A 25482-nucleotide genomic window follows, 5' to 3' on the forward strand; every position below is an offset into this window, starting at 1 on the left:
CTGAACGGCAAAAGAGCTAACTAGAGCTTAGCATGGTTAGTAGGTAATGCTAATGCTTCTCCAGCAGTGCTAGCCGTAGTTAGGAGCAGGCTAATTGCCGATAATACTCGCCTCTGAACAGGCGAAAGAGCTAAACAGAGCTGTAAGCACAGTTAGTGGGTAATGCTAATGCTTCTCCAGCAGTGCTAGCTGTGGTTGGGAGCAGGTTACATGCAGATATTACTCGCATCTGAATGGTGAAAAAGCTAACTAGCGCTTAGCGCGGCTAGTTGGTTATGATAATGCCTCTCCAGCAGTGCTAGCCATGGTAATGAACAGACTACAGGCCGATAATTTTGCTCTGAATGGCAAAAGAGTTAACTAGAGCTTAGCGCTTGTTAGCAGCTAATGCTAATAGATACTGCTCTTGTCTCAAGTCTCGGTGCTGGAGAACTAAACTATGGAAATAAACTATAATGCTGTACTTCAGCTGAGCTGCTTTACTGCTACTTAATACTTGAGTGGTAAAGTTCATACTTAAGGTGCACCGAATTATACATTTTTGGGAAAAGTAAAGCATTTTAAGTGCACCTTATAGTGCAAAAAATACAGATGTTCAGAGTTTTTCCATCTCAACATCAATGTTTCATAACATACCAACTGAGAGGTTGTGCTTGACACTATGGATGGCTGTTCTTTGGGTCCTGGGGTCCACCAGCAGCAGCAGAACTGGTTCCAGGATGCGGATTACGTCATTGAGAGAGAGAGCCCTCACCAGCCAGCTCTGTCCTGCTGCACTCACACTGCCGTCCTGACTGTTCAGACTGTCTAACACCACAAACAGAGACCTGACACACAGGAAAAGAGGGATTAAAAAAGTGGGTGAAGTTCATTTGGGCTGAGGGATTTGTACAAAAAAAATGAATAAATAAATAAATAACAAATGAGGCCATAAAACATTTTGCAATTGCCCTTGATGGCATGCTGCTCTACTTTATGGCACCTTAATCCCCTGTAACAATTCATTATCTAACTATCAAAACGATCATTTGTTCACATCTGTAAAATATTATACTTTATATTGTTTAATATTATAGGCATGCTTTTTAAACTAAAATTGGGGTATGGCAGAATATGGCAAATTATGGGCATAAAGCACTGCCACTATGACCAGGAGATCACCGGTTCGAATCCTGTTCATGTAGCTTGCCATCAGCTACCAGAGCCCGAGAAAGCACAGTTGTCCTTGCTCTCTCTCTGGGTGGGTACAGTACAGTAGATGGCGCCCTTTCCCCTCATCACTTCTAGGGTGATGTGGATCAGCACAAGGCTGCGTCTGTGAGCTGATGTATCAGAATCGAGTAGCTGTGCTTTCCTCTGAGCGTTAGCGCTGTGATGCTACTCGGCAATGCTAGTGCATTGCATTGCTAGTGCTAGAGACATGTGCTAGTCTTCACCCTCATGGTGTTGGGGCATTACTAGTGATAGGGTTGGGGTGGGTAATTGGCCGTGTAAATTGGGAAAAAATGGGATAAAAATTAGAAACAAAATTATATATAAAAAAAAAAAAAAGTATAGCAAATAATTGTCAATCAACGATTTGTAAGTGAATGTAATATTTTCTATCACTGCTAAAATAAAGTTTGTGCTTCTACTGTAAATAAAATGAGACTGACCTATCGAAAGATCGATTTAGGGACGTGCTTCGGTTTGTCTGGACCTCACGCGTCAGGTGCCACAAAACTGAGAACCTGTGCAGACCTTCCAGACGCACAACCTGTAGATAAAATTAAGGTGCAGGAAAAAAAACCCATCATATATCATATTATATCACTGGTATAACCCATTTATATTATTGCTCTCATTAAAAAAAAAATTATATGTGGCAGATTGTAATTACATTACATTGTGTCAAATTACAAGTTTAAGTATAACCTAGGCTTGAAATTAAAATAAACTAAATTAAAGTTTTACCCTTCTTTTGTAACTTTTTGATATCTAAGGATTTTGTATGACAGTGATGAAATTCATGGCTCTGTTTCAAAACACAGCCAACAATGCCAATAACATAACATGTTACAGCACAAACCAAATGTAGTATTGCTTAATTATATTGTAATACGTAAAATAAATAAAAACAAATACCAAAAAAAAAAAAAAGCATTTTATATATTTTAATAATAATAGTTTGACTTTGGCAGGTAAATACACAAAATGTGTATGTGATGTGAGCAGTACTGCACCTTGTCTCTGCTGAGCAGGGCCATGCAGATGATGTCCTCACAGATGGCAGCAGAAGGAGCGAGACAGTGCAGCCGGTAGAAGAGTTCCACACAGGAGATGTGATGCTCCCTGCGTTCAGTGTCCAGCTGAGCCCACAGCACCTGAGCTACTCGCTGAGAAAAAGATACGGAAAGACGATGAAAAAATTTACATATTTTTTTGCATTTTAATTTCTTTAATATTACTGGTAATTATTAGTTTAAAAAGTGAATAAAATCGAAATCCCTTAAATGTCACATATTAATACATATAAACCTGAAATTAATCTTTAAAAATAGCTTATTTTAGACAAAAGCAAAACATCACTTATTTCTTCTATTCAATTACATTCATTTTTGTCCAATCCCAAAGCCTAGAGCCCCACAGACAACAACCTACTTTTGCTCCTTTAATCCACAGCCATACTATACTATTTTTTCATTCCTTGTTTTTCATACATTAGATGCACTTAATTATGCTGTGTTTCCTTGAAAAATGCATTTTTTTATTTATAACGGAAATCTCTAAATTAATTACTATCAAAACCAGTTCAATTTCAATGCAAATTTTTTCGAATTCCATTCAGGAGTTCAGAAGATTAGTGGTGGTACCCAGCTCTGATATTAGTATAAGGTATTGTTTAAACAGCTTTGGCTAAAACACTCTCTTACAGCACGATTCAGGAAGCTCACCTGGTAAAAGTTGGTCTGTCGCTCCACGGTTTTAAGCACGGACGGGTAAATGGGGGGAAGCGTCACCATCTGCAGCTGTCCACTCAGAGGATTGGCCTCAGAGCTCTTATAGCGCTGGTTTTTGTCCTGGATGACCAGAGCTAATGACTGAGAGTGGTTTATAAGCTCCATCAGAGAGGAAATCGCCACATGTTGAACCTACAGACATACAACAAAAAAATATATAACCTAAAGAGATAATAATTTATTTACCATAATGCAGGGTGTGTGCTTTATGTGTGTTCTCCTGTGTAATATTTAAATGTACCTTGTAGTCTTTAGAAATGCAACATAATGTCATTAGAGATCTCAGCCATTCAGGTAGGGTTTCTTCTTCATTGCCTGACAGAAAGAAATACTCAAATTGTAAGCAATATCAAAATGTTATTAAACCTCAAATTAAATGCTTAATGTTTGAATACAGGTATACTTAATGTTAGATATGTGTTCTGTAATGCAAAATATACACTTGTAAAATAAATGTAATAAATATTTTTTTTAAAATTGACATTACCTATTACAAGGTCTCTGCTTGTATATATACAGATATGCCAAAAGTCATGGGAAGAGTATGTAAACATATTGTGAAGGGTTAAAACAGGACTTGGGAACAGCTTCAGTACCAGTCAACAGTTTGGACACACCTTAAATTTTATGATTTATTTTTTTCATTATTTATACTAAGCTAAAATAAAATAAAAAAAAAACATATGGAATTGTTTAGTGTTTTGTATTTTAGATTCTTTAAAGTAGCACCTCTTGCTTAGTTGACAGTTTTGCACATCTTGGCAAAAATCATTTTCTCAGTCAGCTTTATGAGCTTTATGAGTCACCTGGAATTCAGGCTTTCAGTTAACAGCTGTGCTGAACTCATCAAGAGTCAATTACTTGAATATCTTGCATCTTAATGTGTTTGAGAGCATCAGTTGTTATTCTCATTTATAGTGTAGGAAAAAATGGGACAGTACTAACTCGTTGTCTCATTTCCTCTCTTGGCATTTACTGTATTTTAGAATTGCCTTTTAAAACAGTGTAAAATATATAGGACTGCTGCATCCTGTGTAAAGCTGTGTACCTGTAGTGTTTGTGAACATGCTGCTGTGGAGCTCCTGGCTCTCCTCCTCGGTGTAGTAGACAGGGAACGTGGTGCACTCCAGCAGTAGGTGGCAGGCAGCCGTAAAGGCCTGTCTGCAGGACTCGGTGACCTCTGACCTTCCTCGAGACTGAAACCCCGCCATCCACTGCAGAACCGCAGTCTCAGCCTTAGCGCCGCTCCCCACCGCCTCCACACACCCCTCCTGGGGCGGAGCTCTCAGTCTGCTGGGGGTGAAGAACTCGGCCAGTCTGTCTTTAATCAGACCCAGGTCTCGGCTTCCCTTTCCCTCAGAGGAAGAGCGCTTTCTGCCCCGGGGAGATGCATGCTGCTCAGGCTGAGCCGCCTCCTCCGGACCCTTCTCCTTCTCTGGATCTACCACCAGCAGAAGGTGCCTAAAGGAAGAACAGGTGAGACACAGGTGTTAATTAGGTATGCTCAACCAGTGTATACTATGTATGTAGTGTAAATATTGTGTAGTCTTTGGAGGTTTTAGGTGTGTAATGTCTAGTATGAGTATACATTATGTAGAAGAACTAAAAAGAGAGAAAGGTTTTTAAAAACTGTAAAATGCTGGATTATCTCACATGCTTTATGTGTTTGAGTGTGTTTTGTCAATCTACAGTAAAATGCATGTAGAATTGGTAAGAACACGCAGCCCCGGTTGGCCCCAGCTGGCCCTCGTTGGACTGATTAGCGTGCCAGCTTAAACGGGCTTAAAAACTCTGCCTCAGCCTTCGCTCAAAAAGAGATGCTGATGGTGAGAGGAAGGCTGTGACTGGACACATTTTTATATACAGCTCTGGAAAAAATTGAGAGATCACATAAAAATGTTCTTTAATTTAATTTTAATTTAATGTTTAAGTTTCTTTGATTTTACCAAATTAAAAACCTCTACAATATAATCAAGATATAAGATTATTGATTATGCTTAAATATTACTTAAATATAACTTGCATGTGATTAATATTTTTTATGATTGATATAAGTGCTGTTGAAATGTATATGTGTAATGTCTTAATGCAGGGGTGTCCAAACTTTTTTTGTTGGGGGCCAGAAGGAGAAATATATTTGAAGTCAAGGGCCACAGACTCTTTAATAAAACAAATAATAAAAATATACCACTTTAAATAATACATTTTTCCTGATTATTTCATTTACACACCATTTTACTTGACTTACTATCTTTATCTTTGACAGTGTTGTGTAAACTAAGATTTTTCAAATTGGTGTTTAATTTCATGATGTCTCTTAATATTAAACTCCTTAATTACGGCAACTTTTAGACTCTTTGCCCCGTTTTCTGCAATAGAAATGCGCACCCTCTCCTCTTTTAGACTCTTTTACCCCGTTTTTCTGCGCTAGAAATGCGCACCCTCTCCACTTTTAGACTCTTTTGCCCGTTTTTCTGCGCTAGAAATGCGCACCCTCTCCTCTTTTAGACTCTTTGGCCGTTTCTGACACCTAGCGTTCAAACTTTTAATTTCATATTATAAAAACCTGCTTAACAGTGGGCCAACTTTCATTCTATTTCTAAAATACCTCGCTTAGACTAGGGAATTATTCCTAATAAAGGTACCTTTTGGAGTTCATTCACTCCATGTGTCTGTGTCTCTTTTTGCTTTCTAACTTAACTTCTGCACCAGTCTGTGTTAGGCAATATTGAGATTTTATTTGACAGTAGAGTAGAGCAAGGCCACAAACTGTACAAAACAAGGCTTAACAGTGATAAGATTTTGCATAAAATTTGCCTAATGCTAATTTATGTTGATACATACCCATTCCATGTTAGTCTATATTAGCATCATGGCTCCGGTGGAAAACTAAAGACGCTACTTACATGGTATAAGGGGACAATTCATTAAATCTGATTTTTAATCATCAATAAAAAAGTAGGAGGGTATTAGAGGGTATAAACTGTACCTAATAATGAGAGATGCCAGTATGTCCTGTACACATTTGGACATGTTCTCCACGCTCCCTCCTCTCCTCCAAACGTTCCCCGCCTCACTGCAGACCCCCAGAGCAGGACTCGACGAATCACGGCCAGGAAAGAGCTGCTGTTCAGAGGGAGAGGCACTAAGGCCCAGTCCACTGTCTTCAGAACGCAGAGGAGGAAATACAGCTGGTTCTGGTCCCGCCTCCTCTGCAGGCCGTCCATTCACACTCACTTCCTCTTCTGAGAGCCGGTTATCAGAACTAACGCTGGCCTGATCACCAGTCTCCTCTTTTTTGCTGTGTGGAACTACCTGCTGGTATAAAGAAGAGAGAATATCAACAAAATATAAACATGATGTCAATCAGTTCTTCTAAAAAGATCAGCGACTCGGTTCCGATACGTCAGCTCACAGACGCAGCCTTGTGCTGATCTACATCACCCTAGGAGTGATGAGGGGGAAAGAGCGCCATCTACGTAATTACCAACCCAGAGAGAGCAAGGCCAATTGTGCTCTCTCAGGGCTCCGGCAGCTGATGGCAAGCTGCATGATCGGGATAATAACCAGCGATCTCCCAATCCTAGTGGCAGTGCTTAGACCTGTTTCAGATGTACATTTTAATCATTGTCTTTATACAACATCAAATTTCTTGTTTGTATTTTTATTACTATATACAGCTCTGGAAAAAATTGAGAGATCACATAAAAATGTTCTTTAATTTAATTTTAATTTAATGTTTAAGTTTCTTTGATTTTACCAAATTAAAAACCTCTACAATATAATCAAGAGGAAGATGAAAACTGAACAGCTTGAATTTATTTTTGCACTAGTAGTAAAGGCATAAAGTTATCCAAAAGCAGTGTGTAAGACTGGTGGAGGAGAACATGATGCCAAGTTGCATAAAAAAAACTGTGATTAAAAATTAGGGTTATTCCACCAAATATTGATATCTGAACTCTTAAAACTTTATGAATATGAACTTGCTTTGCATCTTTTTTGCAAATAAATGCTGTAAATGAGAATATTTTTATTTGGAATTTGGGAGAAATGTTGTCTGTAGTTTATAGAATAAAACAACAATGTTCATTTTATTCGCACATCTCTTAATTTTTTATAGAGTTTTTTTCATACCTGTATTCGCTCCATGTTCTGTGTCTGTGACTCCGCCTCCATGTCCATATATGTCACCGGCATCTGGATCCTACTGAGGACCTTAAAGCATGCCCTGAGGGCCTGTGTGAGCTCGGGCAGGCTGAGGGAAGCTGGGTGAGCTCGCAGAGAGAGGAGCATGCTGCCCAGCATCTGCGGCAGGAACTGCGTCTGGATCTCAGCGTAAAGCTCCTTCAGATCAAAAGAGAGGAAACAAACGATGGAACCGCTGGAGGAAAAGCAAAGCGCTGTGATCTGGGAGTCGCACAGCAGAAACCATAATTACCAAAGGAATAACATCCAGGAGGAAGATGATGAGTGTGGAGAGCTCGGTCATTGAAGGAGGAGGACTCCAGGCTTTAGAGGGAGGAGCCTCTGCTGGATCACTTAACACACTAAAAACACACAATCAGAAAAAAACTTTTTATTTAAATTATCACCATATATATTTTTGTTTGATTTTATATTACTTTTTATACTTCTTCTCTTATCCTCTTTTTGTTTTAGATGCTTTGGTGTTAGTTTATCTTTCTGATTGCCTATTGGTATTATTAGCATATTGTAGCTGTCCTATGAAAAACACCTTCCATTTTTGTTGATTTTTAGTTTACTACATAATTTGATCAGACAAACTGTCCCTCACACTGTGCCAAATTCTTAATGAACGGACCAATCAAAACTCCTCAAAATTACCTGAAATAAACTCTTTTTACATTGACTTCCATTAAACTTTACAAGTTTTTTTTTCTCTCCTATAAAGATAAGTGTTTTTAATTGCACAGTGAAGATATATGTGTTGTGTTTTTCTGTAATACCTTATAAATAAAGTATATAAAAAAATGATCATCTTATAAGGAGAATATTATATTAAATTATATTAAACAGTTAACAATAATAATGTTCACAACTCACAAAAGTGTCTAAAAAGAGATATTCTTATTAGATTTGTTTTTCTTTTCTTAACCATATACTTAAAATAAGATCTACGATAAACTATTTATTCTAGAAATAGTTCTATAAACTAATTGTTCTTTTAAAAACTGGCTAAACTTTGCTCTCTTTCTTAAAACATTAACAACAACAACTGGTATTTTTTATACTTGGACCAACGTACAAACACGTTTCTAAGATTTTTTCTATATTTGTTCTTGAGTAAAAGTTAAAAGAAAAGAAAAATGTTTACTACAGATTTATTATGTTTTCTGAAAAACAGATTTTTTTTATATCGTATTGTGCAAAACACAAATCTGATCAAATTATTGTATTTTTTATTATCATCTCAGTTAGGGGTGTGTCATATCATATCATCATATCATATGCATTAATAAAATGTTATTTTAATTTTCTTGCAGTAGTGTATTTTAATTCAGCGTTTGTCATATTGTCAAGAGTATACTATGAAATATCATGAAATTATTTTAGGGCCATATTGCCCACCCCTAGTTTAAAGGTATGCTCTTATAATGATGGATCTGACAGTCCTTATAAACTGAACTCATAGAAAATAACTAATAAAAAGTTAAAGGAGTTCATAAAAACTGTGCACATGGACCAAATTTAAGCATTCCAACACTATATTTTCAATGTATCCGTGTGTTTATATACTGTACCTGAGACACGTCTGGAAGTGTTTGGTCATGTAGTCCCACAGGTATTCGCTGCTTATGGCCCCCACCAACATATTGACCGTCTTTATGATCTCAGAGGCGTTTTTGTTCTCTTTGACCTTACTGCACAAACCGAGACAGAGACAAAGAATAATGAGTATTATTCAATATAGACACCTATCATGCTTCTATTCACACAAAGGCACTTATTGTATTTTTTTATCTGTAACTACAGGCACTTAAATTTGCCTGATTATCTGACTCGGACCTGTTGAGCTGGTTGCCAGAGAGACTGGAGTTAAGAGCTTCCTCCCCGAGCATCTCTCTGCAGTAACTGTAGAACGCCCTGATCACCTCCAGCAGAACATCAGACAGAACCAACGGTCCTGAATCAGAGCAGGAAGAGAGAGAAAGAGAGGGAGAGGAATAGAAAAAGAGAGGTGCATTTAATATCATTAAATAAATTAGAAATTACCATATTTGTTGCACTATAAGGCACACAAAAAATCAGCAGTGTTCCTCATAATTCGGTCCTTCTTATGTATGAATTCTATCAAAGCCACTCCACTGAAGTACAGAGTTTCAGTAAAGTTTTTCCAGCACAGAGACTGGAGCAGTATTAGCATTAGCAGCTAGCTGCGCCAAGCGCTAGCTCTTTCGCCGTTCAGAGATGAGTATTATTGGCCTGTAGCGTGCTGCTAACCCCGGCTAGCACTGCTGGAGCAGTGTATTAGCATTACCCGCCAACCGCGCTAAGCGCTAGCTCTTTCGTCGTTCGGAGGGGAGTATATTGTACGTGGGACGAATTGCTAGCTAATATCGCCCTGGCTCAACCCAGTGTTCCTCAGTGTAGCACTGCCGAGCAGCATTAGCCGCTAATCGTGACGAGCCTGAGTGGAAATCTGGAAATCTAATCTTACTGTAATAAATATGTAATAAATGGAAGCATTTTACTCAACCAAATAAACAGTTTTCATGAGAGACATCTGTGTAGATTAACATCCAGTGCTTGTTTGAGTTTAAAAGAAAATGTTTTTTGATAAGAATTATAGTTTTATTTACTAAGCTTAGCTTTGCAGGTCTTACCAACCAGTGAAAAGACCTGCTGAATTAGAAACAAAACATGGCGACACCCCTGTTCCTTACTAGTGTTGCATAATTTGCCTTATAATCTGGTGCATCTTATGTATGAAAATAGACCAGAAAATAGACATTTATTAATAGTGCTCCTTATAGTGCTAAAATTTTGGTAATGGTCATTGCACAAGTGCATGTATGTGGATGAGTTTGTACCGATTTCTGATTTGTCCAGTAAGCTGATGATGATGCGGAATGGTCTGAGGTAGTCTGAGACGTTGTCTGGATCTTTCTCAATGTCCTTCTGCTGCAGGATGTTCACAAGTGCCTGGACAGAAAGAAAGTAGAGAGTGCTCTGTAAACTGAGTGTATATACATTCTATAATACCAGAATTTAGGAAAATATAATAAAAAGACCCTGAACTTCACAAAAAGACTTCATTTCCCAGCATGCTCACTCATCAGACTCTCCTGATCACGTGACACTACAGTGTTCACGCTCGCCGAGCTTCTAATTGCTCACACCTGGACTCCTTTGTATAAATACCCCTCCCTGTTTTCTTTTGTTCCCTTGCTGGTTTGAAACTAGGTTGCTAGCTCTTCTACTAAATGTTTCTTTTAATTGTTTTTCCGTGTTACCTACTTCTTTTTGTACTTTTTGGATTTATCGTGTATGACTCTTTTGCCTGCACAGTCTGGCATGTTGTTTGCTGACCCTGCCTGTCTCTGACTACTCCTGTAAACCTTTCATTTGTGTAAATAAATTGTTTGATTGGTATCTGCATACAGTGTAATTCAGTTTCAGAGTTTAAGAGTGCACTGCTTTTATAAGAGAGTGATTACCTGCACCAGTAGTTCCCTGGAGTATGTGTTGAAGTAGTATTCTACATGCTCTTCCACTGTCGAATACTGGCTCAAATCTGGAGCCACCATTCCCCCTTTAATATCTAGACCTGACATCACACACAAATACAAATACAAATACACACACACACAATCAACCAACCCCTTCAACATAATAGAATAGAATATATAACATAATATATTATAAACAAATAATTCCAGTACCTAGAAGCCATGCATAGAGCCGGCGGTTGAGTGACATGTCTCTCCTGAGGAGAGTGAGAGAGGCAGCAGACACCACTGTGATCATCTGCTCACGTCTCAGAGGGATAGCGCTCTTCTCAGGATCCTGAAGGAACAGTAATTTAGGAGAAAAAAGACGTCAAAAAAGGAGGAATTAAACAGCTACAAAAACACTAGTGGTTTAGTTTCATTGAATTTTCGTACCAATTAAAGCAACAATAAGCTTCATAAATGCACCATTTCCTCTTTACCACAAATGCAAGTTACATTTCCTTTTAAATTGACATTAATGGCATTTAGTTGATGCTCTTATTCAGAGAAACTTACAAGGTTATTTCTATTACAGAGTTGGGCCAATGTAGTGTTAGGAGTCTTGCCCATGGACTCCTATTGGTGTAAAGCAGTACAATCAACCAGATTTGGAATTAAAACCCAGATTTCCACATGATACAGAAGCTCACTGGCATGCATTGCTGTTGTTATCCACTACACCACAGCAGTAGCAAAACAGCCATGCTATGTTTAGTCAGTTAGTCAGCTAGTAATTATAAGAGATTCATTTTTACTAGCTGACTCCTCATTAAAAAAAGTCTTTGGCTAATTGTCAAACATTGTGGTTGGTGTGGTGCAGTGAATAACAACTATTTTCCAGGAGACAGTGGTTTGATTCCCTATGTCCCTGGGCAAAATTATTAATAATACACAAGCTTGTAAAATGAGTAAAACTGTAAGTAATTTTGGATACAAGCGTCAACTTATATGCTATAAAAAAAGAGTTTTTTTTATTTACATTTTTTATGGGAATTACATAGCATCAAAAAACATTAGAACTTTTTTGTGTACAAGAAACCCCATAATCAAGCTAATTCAGAATAACTTAACAAGAACTCGCCATCCCTTTAGAAAAGTATGTGATGATTAAAGCTAGTAGTTTGGTAGCAACATGAAAATGGTTGGCTCTAAACCTCTCATTTTTTTAGCAAAATGCTTTGCTTTAATGTGTTAATTGTTTACTGAAGAATTAAGTATGAGGTAAAAGGGAAAATTGGGTCCATTTAACAAATATGAACTGAACTCTTCACTTTAAACTTTCAAGCCTTTAAAAGAAAACTGTTAGCTAGACAGACAGATGGACAGACAGACAGACAGACAGTGACCAGACTTACCAAACATGTTCCAAAGGAAAAGAAGTAGAGAAGAATCTCCAGGGAGTTTCGCTGGACCAGAACATTACTGTCCTGCAGAGACAGACACATCGCCTTCACCTGAAACAGAGACAAACAGCAATTCAATTTTATTCAACTATATCAAAATATATAGTTCTGTCGTAACATTTAGCTTTTTGTATAGTGATTTTTGTATATGTTTATCAGTTTATGTTTCGCAAAATCTTCACATGCACTCAAAAAACTTCACTTTTGTGAAATTGCTTCCTTCCTTATTGGTCAACGGTGCACACTGAAGCTTGTTCCCCTTGTGGAGAACCTTGCTGTATAGGCAGTACGTATGTGAAAGTGTGAGAAAGTGAGTCAGAGAGTCAGTTATCCAATCAGAATGAGAATAAGAAAAGCTGTTTGTATGTAAAATTATGCAAAAAAAATGTAAAGTTAATTATAGTGTGATATGGTATAAAAAAAACACAGATAGGTGCGCATACACACACACACACACACACACACACACACACTCACAGTTAGTCTGTGGTCAGTGCCCAGCATGTATTTCTGCTCACAGCTGGAGGCCATGCGGTCGAAGTGTGTGACGATGAAGAGAGAAGCCGGGAGCCGAACCAGTGGAGATACAAGTACAGACCCCCAGAGAGCTCCATAGAAGACCGACTGACCCACCAATAGAGACAACTTCAACAGCAACGCATCAGTCCTGAGAGAGAGAGAGAGAGAGAGAGAGAGAGAGAGAGAGAAATAAAAAAGAGAAAGAATCAAAATAAGGTTTTACAGAATAAAAGTAATAATTTATCACAGTGTGACTGATCCTCTATATGTGACAGAATTCAATAATCCTATAGACATGCTAAAGCCAGGCTAATGCTAATGGAATTACAAACACAGCTAATGGACATGGCTGTATGGCATGTTATTTTATTGAGTGTGGTGTCTGCCATGTAATGTGTACATATAAACAAATATGTATTTATTTTACAAAAAATATTCAACATACCGTATTTTTCACACTATAAGGAGCACCAGATTATAAGGAGCACTGACGATTTTTGGGAAAATTAAGAGATTTTAAGTGTGCCTTATAGTACTTAAAATTCGGTATACAGAAAGAAAGGGGTGTGGTTATATACTCCGCCCACAACCCTCCCATCCCCTATATTCGCAATGTATTTAGAGACTATGACATTTCAAATCAGACTATTTATGCCACAATTTAATATTGTCCACCAAATATCTCACAAATTACATCATATTACACCACACACATGCCAGAAGTCATGGGACAGCAGTATGTAACTGATCATAAAAATATGCTACCTCAGGAAACAGCTTGGAAACATCTACACCAGTATAAGTTGTCAGTGTGCTAATTGAGTAGACATTTCATTCCCAACACTGCGCAGACATTTAATATGCCTCACGGTGGGCGGTAATGATCATGACCAGCGGTGTCTGGCTTGAACTGTCCTTGCAAAAAGACAAACCACTCTGGCAGAAATCGCACACTTTCAACACGAATTGCCCTGCATGCATATTCATGTAGCAAAAGTCAAAAGGACACAATGTTGCTACTTACTATCCCATGACTTTTGGCATGTCAGTGTATATAAGCTCGTTCTCTTCAGACTTGTGGTACAGAAGTGAAGAAACACCTACAGGTCCGTGTCTGTAACCATCACCAAACTGAACGGCAATTCATTATTTAAATCAGAAGCCGTACCTGTCGTACACCTCCAGCCCCTCCTCCAGGCCGGGCAGCAGCCCCGTGATGAAGGCCTGCAGGCTGGGCAGCAGAGCTTTCTGCAGGGGGAGGAAGTACCGCTCGTACAGGGTCAGCAGAACCGGCTTCACCGACATGGCTGCATGAGCCAGCAGAGGGAAGAGTCCTGAACTGTATGAACAAACAAAAAACATGCATTATTGCTTTATTGAACCGGTCATGTGATAAAAGGTGTAGATGTAGCTGTAGACTGGATGACAGCTTTCAAATATTAGGATAAAACTGACAATTTTTTTTCCAATCCATTCCACAGTCCTGTGTGGAATTATATCAAATTAACCATTTATGTTTCAGGCTATTCAATAGGGTACCCTAAGTGCTTTGGACATCCCCCCCAGTTTTTTACCTTGGACTTTATAATTTCTCAACATACAGGAATCAGCATCAAATGTGCTGATTGTACCATTTGTTGATAACATTAAGTCTGATGTCTGGCCAAAGAGCAGCTGAAGGCTCTTGCTACTAAGATCTGACTGGATCTGAAATGTTCCTTGTTCATATGAAATGTGAATGTGTTCGTGTTTAGTTTCATTTTAATGTACAAAGTACCATGGGCTTAGTGTCGAAATGCTAAAAGGTAACCCAAATGGAACATTTTTTAAACTTTTTTTGAACTTTCATGTCCAACGCTGCATCAGCCTACCAGCACTTTTTAACTTTTTTTTTAAAAGCTGTTTGACTAGCGGAAGGATGTTCCCCCTTATATGTGAGTTTTGGTCCTCCCTGTAATGGGTTGGGGAGCAGTAGCTCTCCAGCCCAGAAGGTTGTAGGAACCAAGTGCAGAGCAGCAGATCTCAAAGCAGGTAAACCCAAGAAAAAGGGGAAAATAATAATAATAATAATAATAATAATAATAATAATAATCAATATATAATTGTATATATATATATATATATATATATATATATATATATATATATATATATATATATATATATATATATATATATATATATATATTAATAGGATATATAATAATATTATAGATATAATTATTATTATTAAACCCCGCTCTACGCGGGGATTGAACCCAGGCTGTCGCGGTCGCAGCCCAATGCTCTAACCGCTGAACCAGCGAGTGAATTGGGACGCGGCCGCTTTAATCGCCCTTTAGAGCCTCCGCCGAAAGGGGCGGAGCAACGAAAACGGGCGGAGAGGGAAAACAGGCGGGAAAAAAAATTCACGCCGAGCGTGAGTGAGAGAAAGGGGGAGAATTGTAAACAAGACTCGCCGTGGAAGCTACGGCTACCTCTTATGAGATGAGGTGAAGGATTAACTAAACAAAAGGGCTTCCAAAGAAAACAAAACTGAACTGAGGTGCTTGTGGATTATATGCCTCGCGGCTGCTTCACATACACACACACACACACACACACACAGGAGAGAGCACACAGCTTAATCTCCAGCAGACTCGAGAGTGAGGAAAGGGACAGAGGAAGATACTTTTGCGGGAGGAGTTTTGCCAGCGGTGCTGAACAAAACTCTCTCCAAAGGGACAGCAGGAAGAGAAAGAGAAAAGAACCGAGGCTCACTCAAAAAAACCGGGCATAGATTCGCTCTCACGAGCTTCAAAGATCCAGCGCCGAGTGGCTAGTTGGCGTAGCTTATAAGCTGTTGAAAGCAGGTGTTGATAATTAGCCAACTAACCCTCGGCGCTGGCCTGGCGCGCCCTCCGATGCCCTGGAGGACGCCTCGATCGGGCACCAGCCCTTACACTCCCAAGGTTTCTTCCTCCTCCAGCTCTGATGTTTTTTTTCCTTGCCTGTGTTGTGCACTGGGGGTTCACTATTGTATTTTCAGTGTTTGATTCTCTGTCATGTTAAGCTGCTTTGTGACAACATCAGTTGTAAAAAGCTCTATACAAATAAATATGATTTGATTTGACACTGCACACATGGTATGGCCACTTTACACTGTCTCTCTTGGATAATAAGTGTTTTATCCAGTTTATTTTCAGGTACAGGTAAAATCGCCCTGCTCATCTCTCGTTTTCCCACACCAACCTGTAGATGAAGAGATCTTTGGCCAGCCATTTTGTGCCAATGATTTTGAAGATGACCTCATAGGTCTCCAGTGCTTTAAGATGGACGCCGCTGGGCAGCGCTGGGTGCAGGCACTGAGCCAGTCGCTTCCCGATGATCAGCCGGCGAGGCAGCAGAGAGTACTTCAGATTACTCTGCAGAGCCTGACAGAGAGAGAGAGACAGAGAGAGACCAGCAACAAGATCAAACACTCAGAAACGCTCAGAGTTACACAGATTTATACCTCTGACATGATTTTCACAACTATAAGAATGTTCTGGTGTTAGAGAAAGATGTATACCTTGTACACATATGTTTAATAGCTAACAAGAAGGTCATAACAAGCATGGGATTAATATAGCAGAGGAAATATACAATTTACCCAGATTAATCAAAATGAAACAGACCAGTTAATTGAAAAGTGATAAAGTGATAAAGTGAATAAAAGATATGTGATATAAGATTAAATTTGATAAAGATAAGGACCCTCCTGCTATCCTCAAATATACTAAAGCACCTTTATTCTTGGGTTCAATATGATCCCAACAATTTAACCCTTCAGAAAACGATTATCAAGTCAAGTCAAGTCATTATCAACCGCTTCATCCATTAAGGGTCGCGGGGGGGTGCTGGAGCCTATCCCAGCCGGCATCGGGCGGAAGGCAGGATACACCCTGGACAGGCCGCCAATCCATCGCAGGAAAACGATTATAATTAAACATATTAGCATATTAGTTAATGTGCCAGTTATTTCATGCCTATTTGATTCATTTTTATTTATTTTTATTTATTTTTATTTATTTCATGCTTATTTGAATTATTGAATTGAACTTTTAAATTATTGTGTTATTAAATTAGGGCCTAAGGTAAAGGTAAGTTTAGAGCAAGATTATATAACCTATAAATTATTATTACCACACAAATTATTATTACTACACACTACATGTGTAAAATATTGATATTTCTATTATGTTACTATATTATGTTTTTTTTATATATATATAATTATGTTACTCGTTGTCTTCATCAAATTAAGAAAAAATAAGACAATAAATATGAGTTACAAAATAAACATCTTTTCCCTTTTTTTCAGAGACTTTTTCAGAGACTAAACACTGACTGAATGCAGTCAAATTGACCCAAAACATAATACAAGCGTTAATTAAAATGTTGTAATGTTGGAAATACAAATGTATTGGAATCCTTATCATCCTTCCTTTTTATTACTTAAAAACAAAGAAAGGGAATAGGGAAGAGAGTGAGAGAGGGAGAGAGATTACAATAATAACCTTTGAGACTCAGCTCATCTTCATGCTTATAGAGCAGCAAAAGAAAGTAAAGTATTTAGTTCTCTATAATTGTAGCTTCTGAATGGCCCTTATGTTCCATAGACTTTCATTTCTGCTGCTGAAACCGTAAGCTAAGCAAACTTCCTCCTTCAGGAGAGCATTGTAAACTAAAACCACACCAGAACGCTCTGAAAACAACAGACGTTTCAGTGTTTAAATAAGCTGTAACCATAACTGAATGAAGCCATAAACCATTTAAGAGAAGCTCACAGAGGAAGCAGGAGTAAAATGTAGAACTAAAGTAAGGTAATCTTCTTCTCACATGCTCTTATGCATATATATCTTGTGAAACATTAGTAATTAAAGTCAAATTTTATCTTCATTTATATATGTGACAGATAAATGAATGAAGTTTAATGAATATGTATAATTTAATGAAAACTTGAGTTTGAGTAATGTAATGGCCATCATGCTTAAAGAGCTCTAAAGTATATTTTTAGAATCTTTTCTGTAATATTTCTTGAAATAAGTTTTGTATCCTGATAGCAATAAATAAATCAATTCTCCAAATCCTGAAAAGTTTCGAGGATGTCACTTGCAACACTCCTTTGTTGCCTTGGCTGTATATTTGGGGTCATTGTCATGCTGGAAGACCCATTCACAATCCACCTTCAGATTTTACAGTACATTAAGGTGAAATGAGTCACTACTGGTTTTCTTAGTGAATGTGCTCCCAGCTCCCTTTAGATCATTAACAAGCTCCTCCCTTCTTTTCCAGAAACACTTTTGACCCATGAGGTAAGATCTTGCACAAAGCCCAAGAGAGCTTCCATTTTAAATAATCAATGCAATTTAATTTATAACCATAATTTACTTTTTGTTTAGTGGATTAAAGTGGATATTGAACCTCTCTCTGTTAAAATAAATCTATCATAACAATTATAGACTGTATAAATGTCTATATGTAAGAGGGAACCTACAAAAATCAGCAGGAGGCTATGTTTTTTACTGTTTTGACTGTTTTTAGGCACATCTTTTAAGCCTGGTTAATCCAGGCTTGTTTGCTTTTCCTTTCATTTGAGCTCAGAACATCACTAAATGTGCAATTTTTGTTTGGATATTTTCATTATCTCTCACCAAAACTCATATACTCCATTATGTGCACATTTAAGTGTGGTAAAATATAATATAATATAATATATTACCACTGTTTATTGTGCCTACCTTCACTGGCTATTTTATCAGGTACACTTTACTCTATAGATCTATGTATCTGCAGAGCTCTAAAGTGCTTCTAAATGGAATCAATCCAATATTACACACTGAGCATCAGCTACACAAACATCCCCACTCTCACAATACCTTATTGAGTTTTCCGAGTGAAGAGATGAGGTCGGCCCACTCGCTCGAGGACTCAAAGTTGCGCAGCGCCTTTTCAATGACGGCTGCGTAACTACGGTACCGGTAATCATTCTGGAGCTCCGCCTCCTCAGGATCCATAATGCCTCAGTCCTGTCCCAGCATGCTCAGTGTGGGCTCTGGTTAGAGGAGAGAAGACACAGGTTAGTAGGGGTGTGGTGTATCGTATCGTAAGCAAAAATATCCCCAACATTTTTGAAAATCTACGATGTACTAACTGAAGAGGAACCAATTAAAAGCTTTGCCATGGTCATCACAGTTTCCTGACCAAAGCATCATCGAAAATCAGTGGCTAGACCTTAGAAGAGCAGAGAACAAGAACTGAAACACTGTTTTACTCAGAACTGTGGAAAAGGAGTCAGACTCAGAGCTGTTCTCAGACTGAGTATAGACAGAGATCAGACAGTAGAAATAGAGGCATTGCAATCCTTTAAAATAGGGCTGCACGATATATATTGTTTAAGCATCGTCATCGTAATGTGCGCATGTGCAATAGTCACATCGCAGGACGTACAATGCCAAATCAAACAAGTCATACTGCAATGTTTTGATTCCTGACACAAGAAGTAGATACACAGCACTGTCTCTGTGTCTGTGTGAGTGACAGGCTGCTGCTGCCTGAGAAGCACTAGGGGGAGGGGGAGCACAAGGGGGAGGGGTTTCAGGAATGAACACGAGGTAATCTCACGCATGGCCTCCATCCACATGGTTGGGCACGAGCTCGTAAACGTGAGCACGTGTGGAAAGCTGTGCAACTCAGTCCAGCACAGTTTTGCGAATTTGCGCAGATATTTCCAGTTACAGCTGAACTCACGCTTTTAATCCCAGAAAAAAAACACTCTTTTTATTTACCATTTAAAAAGCCATTTAAATGTCTGATTAAAGGGCCGATTACTGTTGACTCAGCTCTCGATTGGTCCGGACACGAGACAGCACGTGGGTGGGGACGGGGCTAGTGATGTCATGGGCCCTGCATTGTTTAATATATCGATATCTATCCTCAAAAAAAAAGAACATTTGCAATGTAATTTTTCTTTCCAATATCATGCAGCCCTACTTTAAACCCCTTTTTTTGCAGTGCATCACAGGAAATGTAACCCAGTCTGTTAATTATGAACTGATGATGCCATTGAACTGTTTGCTCAACAAACAACCAAAACCAATCAACATTCCTCTTCAGTACAGTCATGTCATGTGCTGCACTCCTCCCAGCTCCAGTCTCCTGAGTAGATTACGCAACAACTGAATCCAGTACACATTTCATTCCGATGATTTCAGTATAATCTGAGATTAATATCAAACTGTGGGCTGAGTGGATCATCACACCCCTTTAAAATTATAGTTATGATAAATCATTTAGAAATATAATTAAAGAGAGACATTCACTATACTATACTTTACTCAGAGAGAGAGAGAGAGAGAGAGAGATGCATTGATAGTCTAATGATGAGCAGGTATCTGGACACCATTTGCATCATATTTTAATAAGGAATACATTTACCATAGCAATGCACCTAAAACCACTACAGTTCCCACAATGCCACTCAAATCGAGCAGCTAAATGCTTAAGGTTTCCAGGTGGAAGATGTTCTTGTGAAAAAAATGAATTTATAAACACCCTTTCAGACCCTGCATCCATTACAACGGACATCATATATTTTATTTATTTTTAAATGTTTTGGTGCATGTTATTACCATTATTTGAGGGCTGTTGTCCATTAGCATTAGAAAAGATCATGAACCAGCCAATAAACAAGTTTATAAACCAATAAAACAGTAGCTTGGCTTCCAAGTGCTCACTGCACTGACAAAACAGTACTAAAGACATTAGGGTAAATAACAGCTAATTAGAACACCTTTAATCATGTTTTTGAACTGTTTATAGATGGTTTATACAATAAAAAGGTCAATATGAAATATAGAATATTACACATAGGCTTCCAATGCAATGGAAATAATAAAACTTTTAAATATTTTAGTTAACTGGACTTATTTGCTTTATATATAGATTTTATAATAGAATATTACAAGGGTTAATAGCTTGTACTGAATACATCTGCTCTGTGAATACCTGCACTGTGACCCCTGTAACATGACTGTTCAGCACAAATACACACAAATATACAGGTATTATAGCCCACATACTCTACCTTTATACTAAACACACACACACACACCACCTATTGACTGTCATTAAACCAATAAGGCCTTATCTCCTAGACACACATACACACACACACAAACAGCAGGTGACAAGACACGTGGCCACATGATGTTTCAAGACATACATAAAAACAGTTACACACACTGACCAGAGAGATTTCAGAGCAGTGCAATTAAGCAACCATTACCCCCACCAGCCAGGACACACACACACACACACACACACACAGCCAGCATGAACAAAGATTAGTGTTTGCTTAGAAAAGGGGACATCTGCTCAGTCACCATGATAAAAGCCACGAGGAAGTCCACTCTCTCACGCAGTCACACACACACTCCTACACACACACACTCCTACACACACTGCGACACACTCTCAGCTAAAATGCACATCCAAAGATTTAAAGGATTTTGCCTAAGCAAGGCCCAAAACACTCGCCAAACACGTGCAACCTCACACCAACAAAACTCTGAATCACATTTCTGAAACAGCCTTAAATAAATAAAGGAACAGATCTTTCATTTATTGCTCATAGATCATTAAAGCAGATGGAGAAATTACATCACATTTTATAACTATACCACATGTTCATAAATGATTATACTATAAACTGATAAAATGATACAAATTGTGGAGGGACCTGCAGATGTTTCCTATACAGAGTGCAAAATAAACGTAAATTTGATTTATTGCCCAAGCAAGAAATTAAACATAATTCTAAATAATTATGTTGTAAATGTAATCATAATTACATTTCAAGACAGACAGAGTGGCAGTTACAGGAGAGAAAGAGAGAATCTTTATTCATTAACAGGTCTGATACAGCACACATTGTGTGTTAGGCCATTAGTAAATAGGCCCAATTCTGTGCACACAAAGTCAGAGCTTGATATATTTATTGCTGTAGCTTATTAGCCAAACCCACCTACAGCCTCACACACACACACACACACACACACAGAATAGAACAATTACAGAATCTGAACATTTCTCTAGTAATAATTATTAGTAAGAATTGTGATTTAGTCTTCATTCAAATCGTCGCTGTCCAATGAAAAACAAGTATTTCTATTTTTGCTGATTTTAAGTATACTACATAATTTGAACAGACAAATTGTCACTTACACTTTGTCACTGTTTCAATATAAATAGACCAATAGAAATTCTCCTAAATTACCTGAAATAAACTCTTTTACATTGAATTCCATTGAAAGTTAAGAAGGCTGCTGTTTTAGAGATACATGTTTTTCATTGGACATCAACAAAACACAATTTTCTCAACAAAATCGAATTTGTGCTGCATAAAGCTGTTGTGTGAACATTTAATTATATTATATAGAACGTTTACTTAAAAAAAACGGTAAAAGTGTAACATTTAAGAGGGTTCTATCATGTTAGCCAGAATATAAAAAAGATGTATCTTTATCTTTTCTGATTAATTATATTAGTACTAACATATTTCACAGAAACACACCTGCACACCTGAACACAAAGAGTGATTCAGAAAACTCCATTCATTTTTTGCAAGATATATTACTTGATGATTTATGTTACGTCGGTTTGTCCCAATGCACAATGGTCTGGGATGCCTTTCGTTAACTGATAGAGAAGTTCATAACAGTTAGAAGACAGTGGGAGAGTTTGCATGGTTTAATCTTATGACTGTATAAAATGATATGCAAAGTGTATATCAGCGTAGCAGCTCATGCAAACACAGTCTACACATTATCCACAGGTTTCTAGGCACCATGTGCAGTGTGTGTGTGTGTATGTGAGTTTTCCAGCATGCACCACTATACACCATACATTCTGGAGAACTACAAAGGATACATGGACATTTATAAGTCTCCTAATCATATAAGACAGAATATGCTGCCTTATATGTTCCCAGAAAAAAAAACTTTTTAATAGTCAGCCTGTGTCTGAACATTGTCGCTGTCCATTGAAAAACAAGTACCTTCATTTTTGTCGATTTTTACACTGTGCACAATAGAAAGCAGCACGATATATCACTTAAGGCAATTAAATCACACGTCATGTTGCAATGTTTTGATTCTTGACACAAGAAGTAGATCCACAGCGCTGTCTCTGTGTCTGTTTGAGTTACAGGCTTCTTCTGCCTGAGAAGCATGAGGGGGGAGGGGGAGCGTACAGTTTTGTGCAGATATTTCCAGTTACAGCTGAATTCAGGCTTTTAATCCCAGAAAATTGGGGGACCTTTAAAAAAGCCATTATTAACGCCTAAATAAAGGGCCGATTACACTGATTTTGAGAGCTCGGCACTGACTCAGCTCCTGGTTCGTCCAGATGTAAGACAGCGCGCAGGGTTGGGGGCAAGGCTGGTGACGTTTTTTTCATGCTGGAAGTAGTTATTAGAAGATGTGTAAATAGACTTTTTTTGGCAGGGTAACTGCTCGCGGAGATCAGGTATTAAATTGAGAAATTCATGTTTAGTTAAGATTACTTTATTCTATTGAAAACTGAAGAGAATATGAGGTAAAACTCTGTATATGCTGGTCTACTGTTCTGGTTTCTGCTGATACGCTGGTTTATCTAGGCCTACTCATCATGCACATCCACTGAAAATGTAGGACTATTGATCAGCACATTGCATTAGACTTCACTTTACAAAATGTTCAATAAACAAAACTGCACAGTCCCACACTGTGCACTTTTATTTGTATGGGGGATAGATACATAGATACATTTACCAGCTAGTGCACTAAACTAATGATACAACATATGTACATAAGTAAACAGCAGTTTTACAGTTTCATTAAAACCATGTCAGCTTTCCTCACACAAAGATGCATTTCTATCCTAAAAGTCCTCAAACATGCATTTTCATGAAAGTGAAGACAATCAGCAGGAAACACACAACTTGTGCAGCACACTGAGGACGAGAACATTAGGATCCTTCCCTCAAATGACACCCCGTCACAAAGCGCTCAGTGAGATCATCTCTCAGAGCCACTTCTGAACATAAGGCCAAGGAAAGAGAGAACGTCAACACCGCGTCACTGATAACAGGCATCAGTTTCTTACCAAATACAACACTGACTAAGATAATGGTGGTGCTGAGAGAATCTGAGCTTAGTAAAAAATTACACATTACACATGCTGACTATTTATCTAGCAGTTTAGGAGGGATCATGATTGCAGCTCCATCACTGAACTGTTTTTAGAAATCTTTGAGAACTAATCCTCACACCAAGCCTATAGTGAATAAAAGTTTAAGAAATAAACTACACAAACAGCAACATGATGTGATTTATAGAAACGCGGATTTCATTTTCCAGCAGGACTTGGCACACTGCCCACACTGCCAAAAGCACCAATTGGTCTTATATAGTGCTAATATTCTAATTTTCTAAGATATTGATTTTAAGGGTTTAGATAGATTACTCTGTGTGTAATACATCTATATCATATATAACAATATGAATTTCACATTTTTAACTGAATTTACTGTAATAACTGTAATAAGTAAGTTTTCACTAATATTAGACAAAATGTCAGTCAGTGTTTTTTTATTAACATTATCATTTTACATATTAGCCTCTAGTACAGTGTATGAGCACATATAGTTAATAAAGTAAAAATGTATGATATTAATCTTTGATTTTTGACACTTTTATATGATATACAGCTCTGGAACAAATCAAGAGACCACTTCAGTTTCTGTATCAGTTTCTCTGATTTTGCTATTTATAGGTTTATGTTTGAATAAAATGAACATTGTTGTTTTATTCTATAAACTACTGACAACATAAAATATTGTCATTTGGAGCATTTATTTGATGAGAAATGGCTAAAATAACAAAAAAGATGCAGAGCTTTCAGACCTCAAATAATGCAAAGAAAACAAGTTCATATTCATAAAGTTTGAAGAGTTCAGAAATCTAATCACAGTAACGTTAATCTATTAACAGTTTTCATGCATATTGGCATCATGTTCTCCTCCTCCACCAGTCTTACACACTGCTTTTGGATAACTTTATGCTGCTTTACTCCTGGTGCAAAAATTCAAGCAGTTTTAATGGCTTTTAATGGCTTGTGTCATCCATATTGCTCTTGATTATATTCCAGAGGTTTGTACATTTGTAGAATCAAAGAAAATCATCATTTTTAAGCGCTCTCTTATTTTATCAGAGCTGTATATATAATAAAATAATATCTGGTTCATTTAAAACGTCAAAGCCAGTGACTCACCCAGAGCAGGAGAACAGGACCACAGCTCCACAGCCCGCAGCCGCTCAGATAATTACTCCAGATCAGAAAATGATAGGATTTATTAAAGATAAACGAGTTTAAAAGCTGTAATTTCTGCTACAGTAACAGGACTGATCTCATGATGAGCAGGAATCGGTATTATAGCTGATCTCAGACAGCGGGGCTGATCTGTATTATACACTTCCTGATGGGCGGCGGAGGCCTGAACCACTGCAGCAGCGGCGGGGGTGTTCAGGTTTCAGTGGATTATATGGTTTTTAAAGTTATATTAAGATACAAGGCTTTTCTCTGTGTATAACGCATTAAAATAAATATCTATATTACAGAAATATGTTTATATTTACAGTAATAGTCCTAATAATCGCACTGGACTCCCACAGATCACGTGTTGTTTGGTGTTTTCAGCCCCGTGACTTGGTTTGGTCCAGGATGTTGTGTTTGTACAGTTTGCACCAGGCTGTCACATTATTACTG

General features: G+C 37.9%; 1 protein-coding gene across 3 annotated transcripts in view; it reads right to left on the reverse strand.

Moving 5' to 3' along the window:
- dop1b (DOP1 leucine zipper like protein B) overlaps window positions 1-25199 on the reverse strand; it is a 41136-nt gene extending 15937 nt beyond the window's left edge. The window contains exons 1-20 of one of the 3 annotated variants that reach the window (XM_049484717.1): window positions 24988-25199; window positions 18555-18730; window positions 15886-16067; window positions 13823-13993; window positions 12613-12802; window positions 12088-12186; window positions 10904-11027; window positions 10679-10788; window positions 10052-10163; window positions 9027-9144; window positions 8762-8881; window positions 7438-7546; window positions 7134-7343; window positions 5989-6314; window positions 4048-4460; window positions 3241-3314; window positions 2934-3131; window positions 2223-2375; window positions 1656-1756; window positions 637-827 (exon numbers count right to left, since the gene is read on the reverse strand). In XM_049484717.1, the coding sequence (XP_049340674.1) occupies window positions 637-827; window positions 1656-1756; window positions 2223-2375; window positions 2934-3131; window positions 3241-3314; window positions 4048-4460; window positions 5989-6314; window positions 7134-7343; window positions 7438-7546; window positions 8762-8881; window positions 9027-9144; window positions 10052-10163; window positions 10679-10788; window positions 10904-11027; window positions 12088-12186; window positions 12613-12802; window positions 13823-13993; window positions 15886-16067; window positions 18555-18692 (3139 nt within the window). In that variant the 5' untranslated portion in view covers window positions 18693-18730; window positions 24988-25199. Of the gene's footprint in view, window positions 1-636; window positions 828-1655; window positions 1757-2222; window positions 2376-2933; window positions 3132-3240; window positions 3315-4047; window positions 4461-5988; window positions 6318-7133; window positions 7344-7437; window positions 7547-8761; window positions 8882-9026; window positions 9145-10051; window positions 10164-10678; window positions 10789-10903; window positions 11028-12087; window positions 12187-12612; window positions 12803-13822; window positions 13994-15885; window positions 16068-18554; window positions 18731-24987 lie in introns of all 3 variants that reach the window. The other 2 variants (XM_049484718.1, XM_007227734.4) reach the window with 2 other exon arrangements.
- Between the last annotated feature and the right edge of the window lie 283 nt (window positions 25200-25482).

The sequence above is a fragment of the Astyanax mexicanus genome, chromosome 11 (genome assembly GCF_023375975.1).
Source record: "Astyanax mexicanus isolate ESR-SI-001 chromosome 11, AstMex3_surface, whole genome shotgun sequence".
Classification (NCBI taxonomy): domain Eukaryota; kingdom Metazoa; phylum Chordata; class Actinopteri; order Characiformes; family Acestrorhamphidae; genus Astyanax; species Astyanax mexicanus.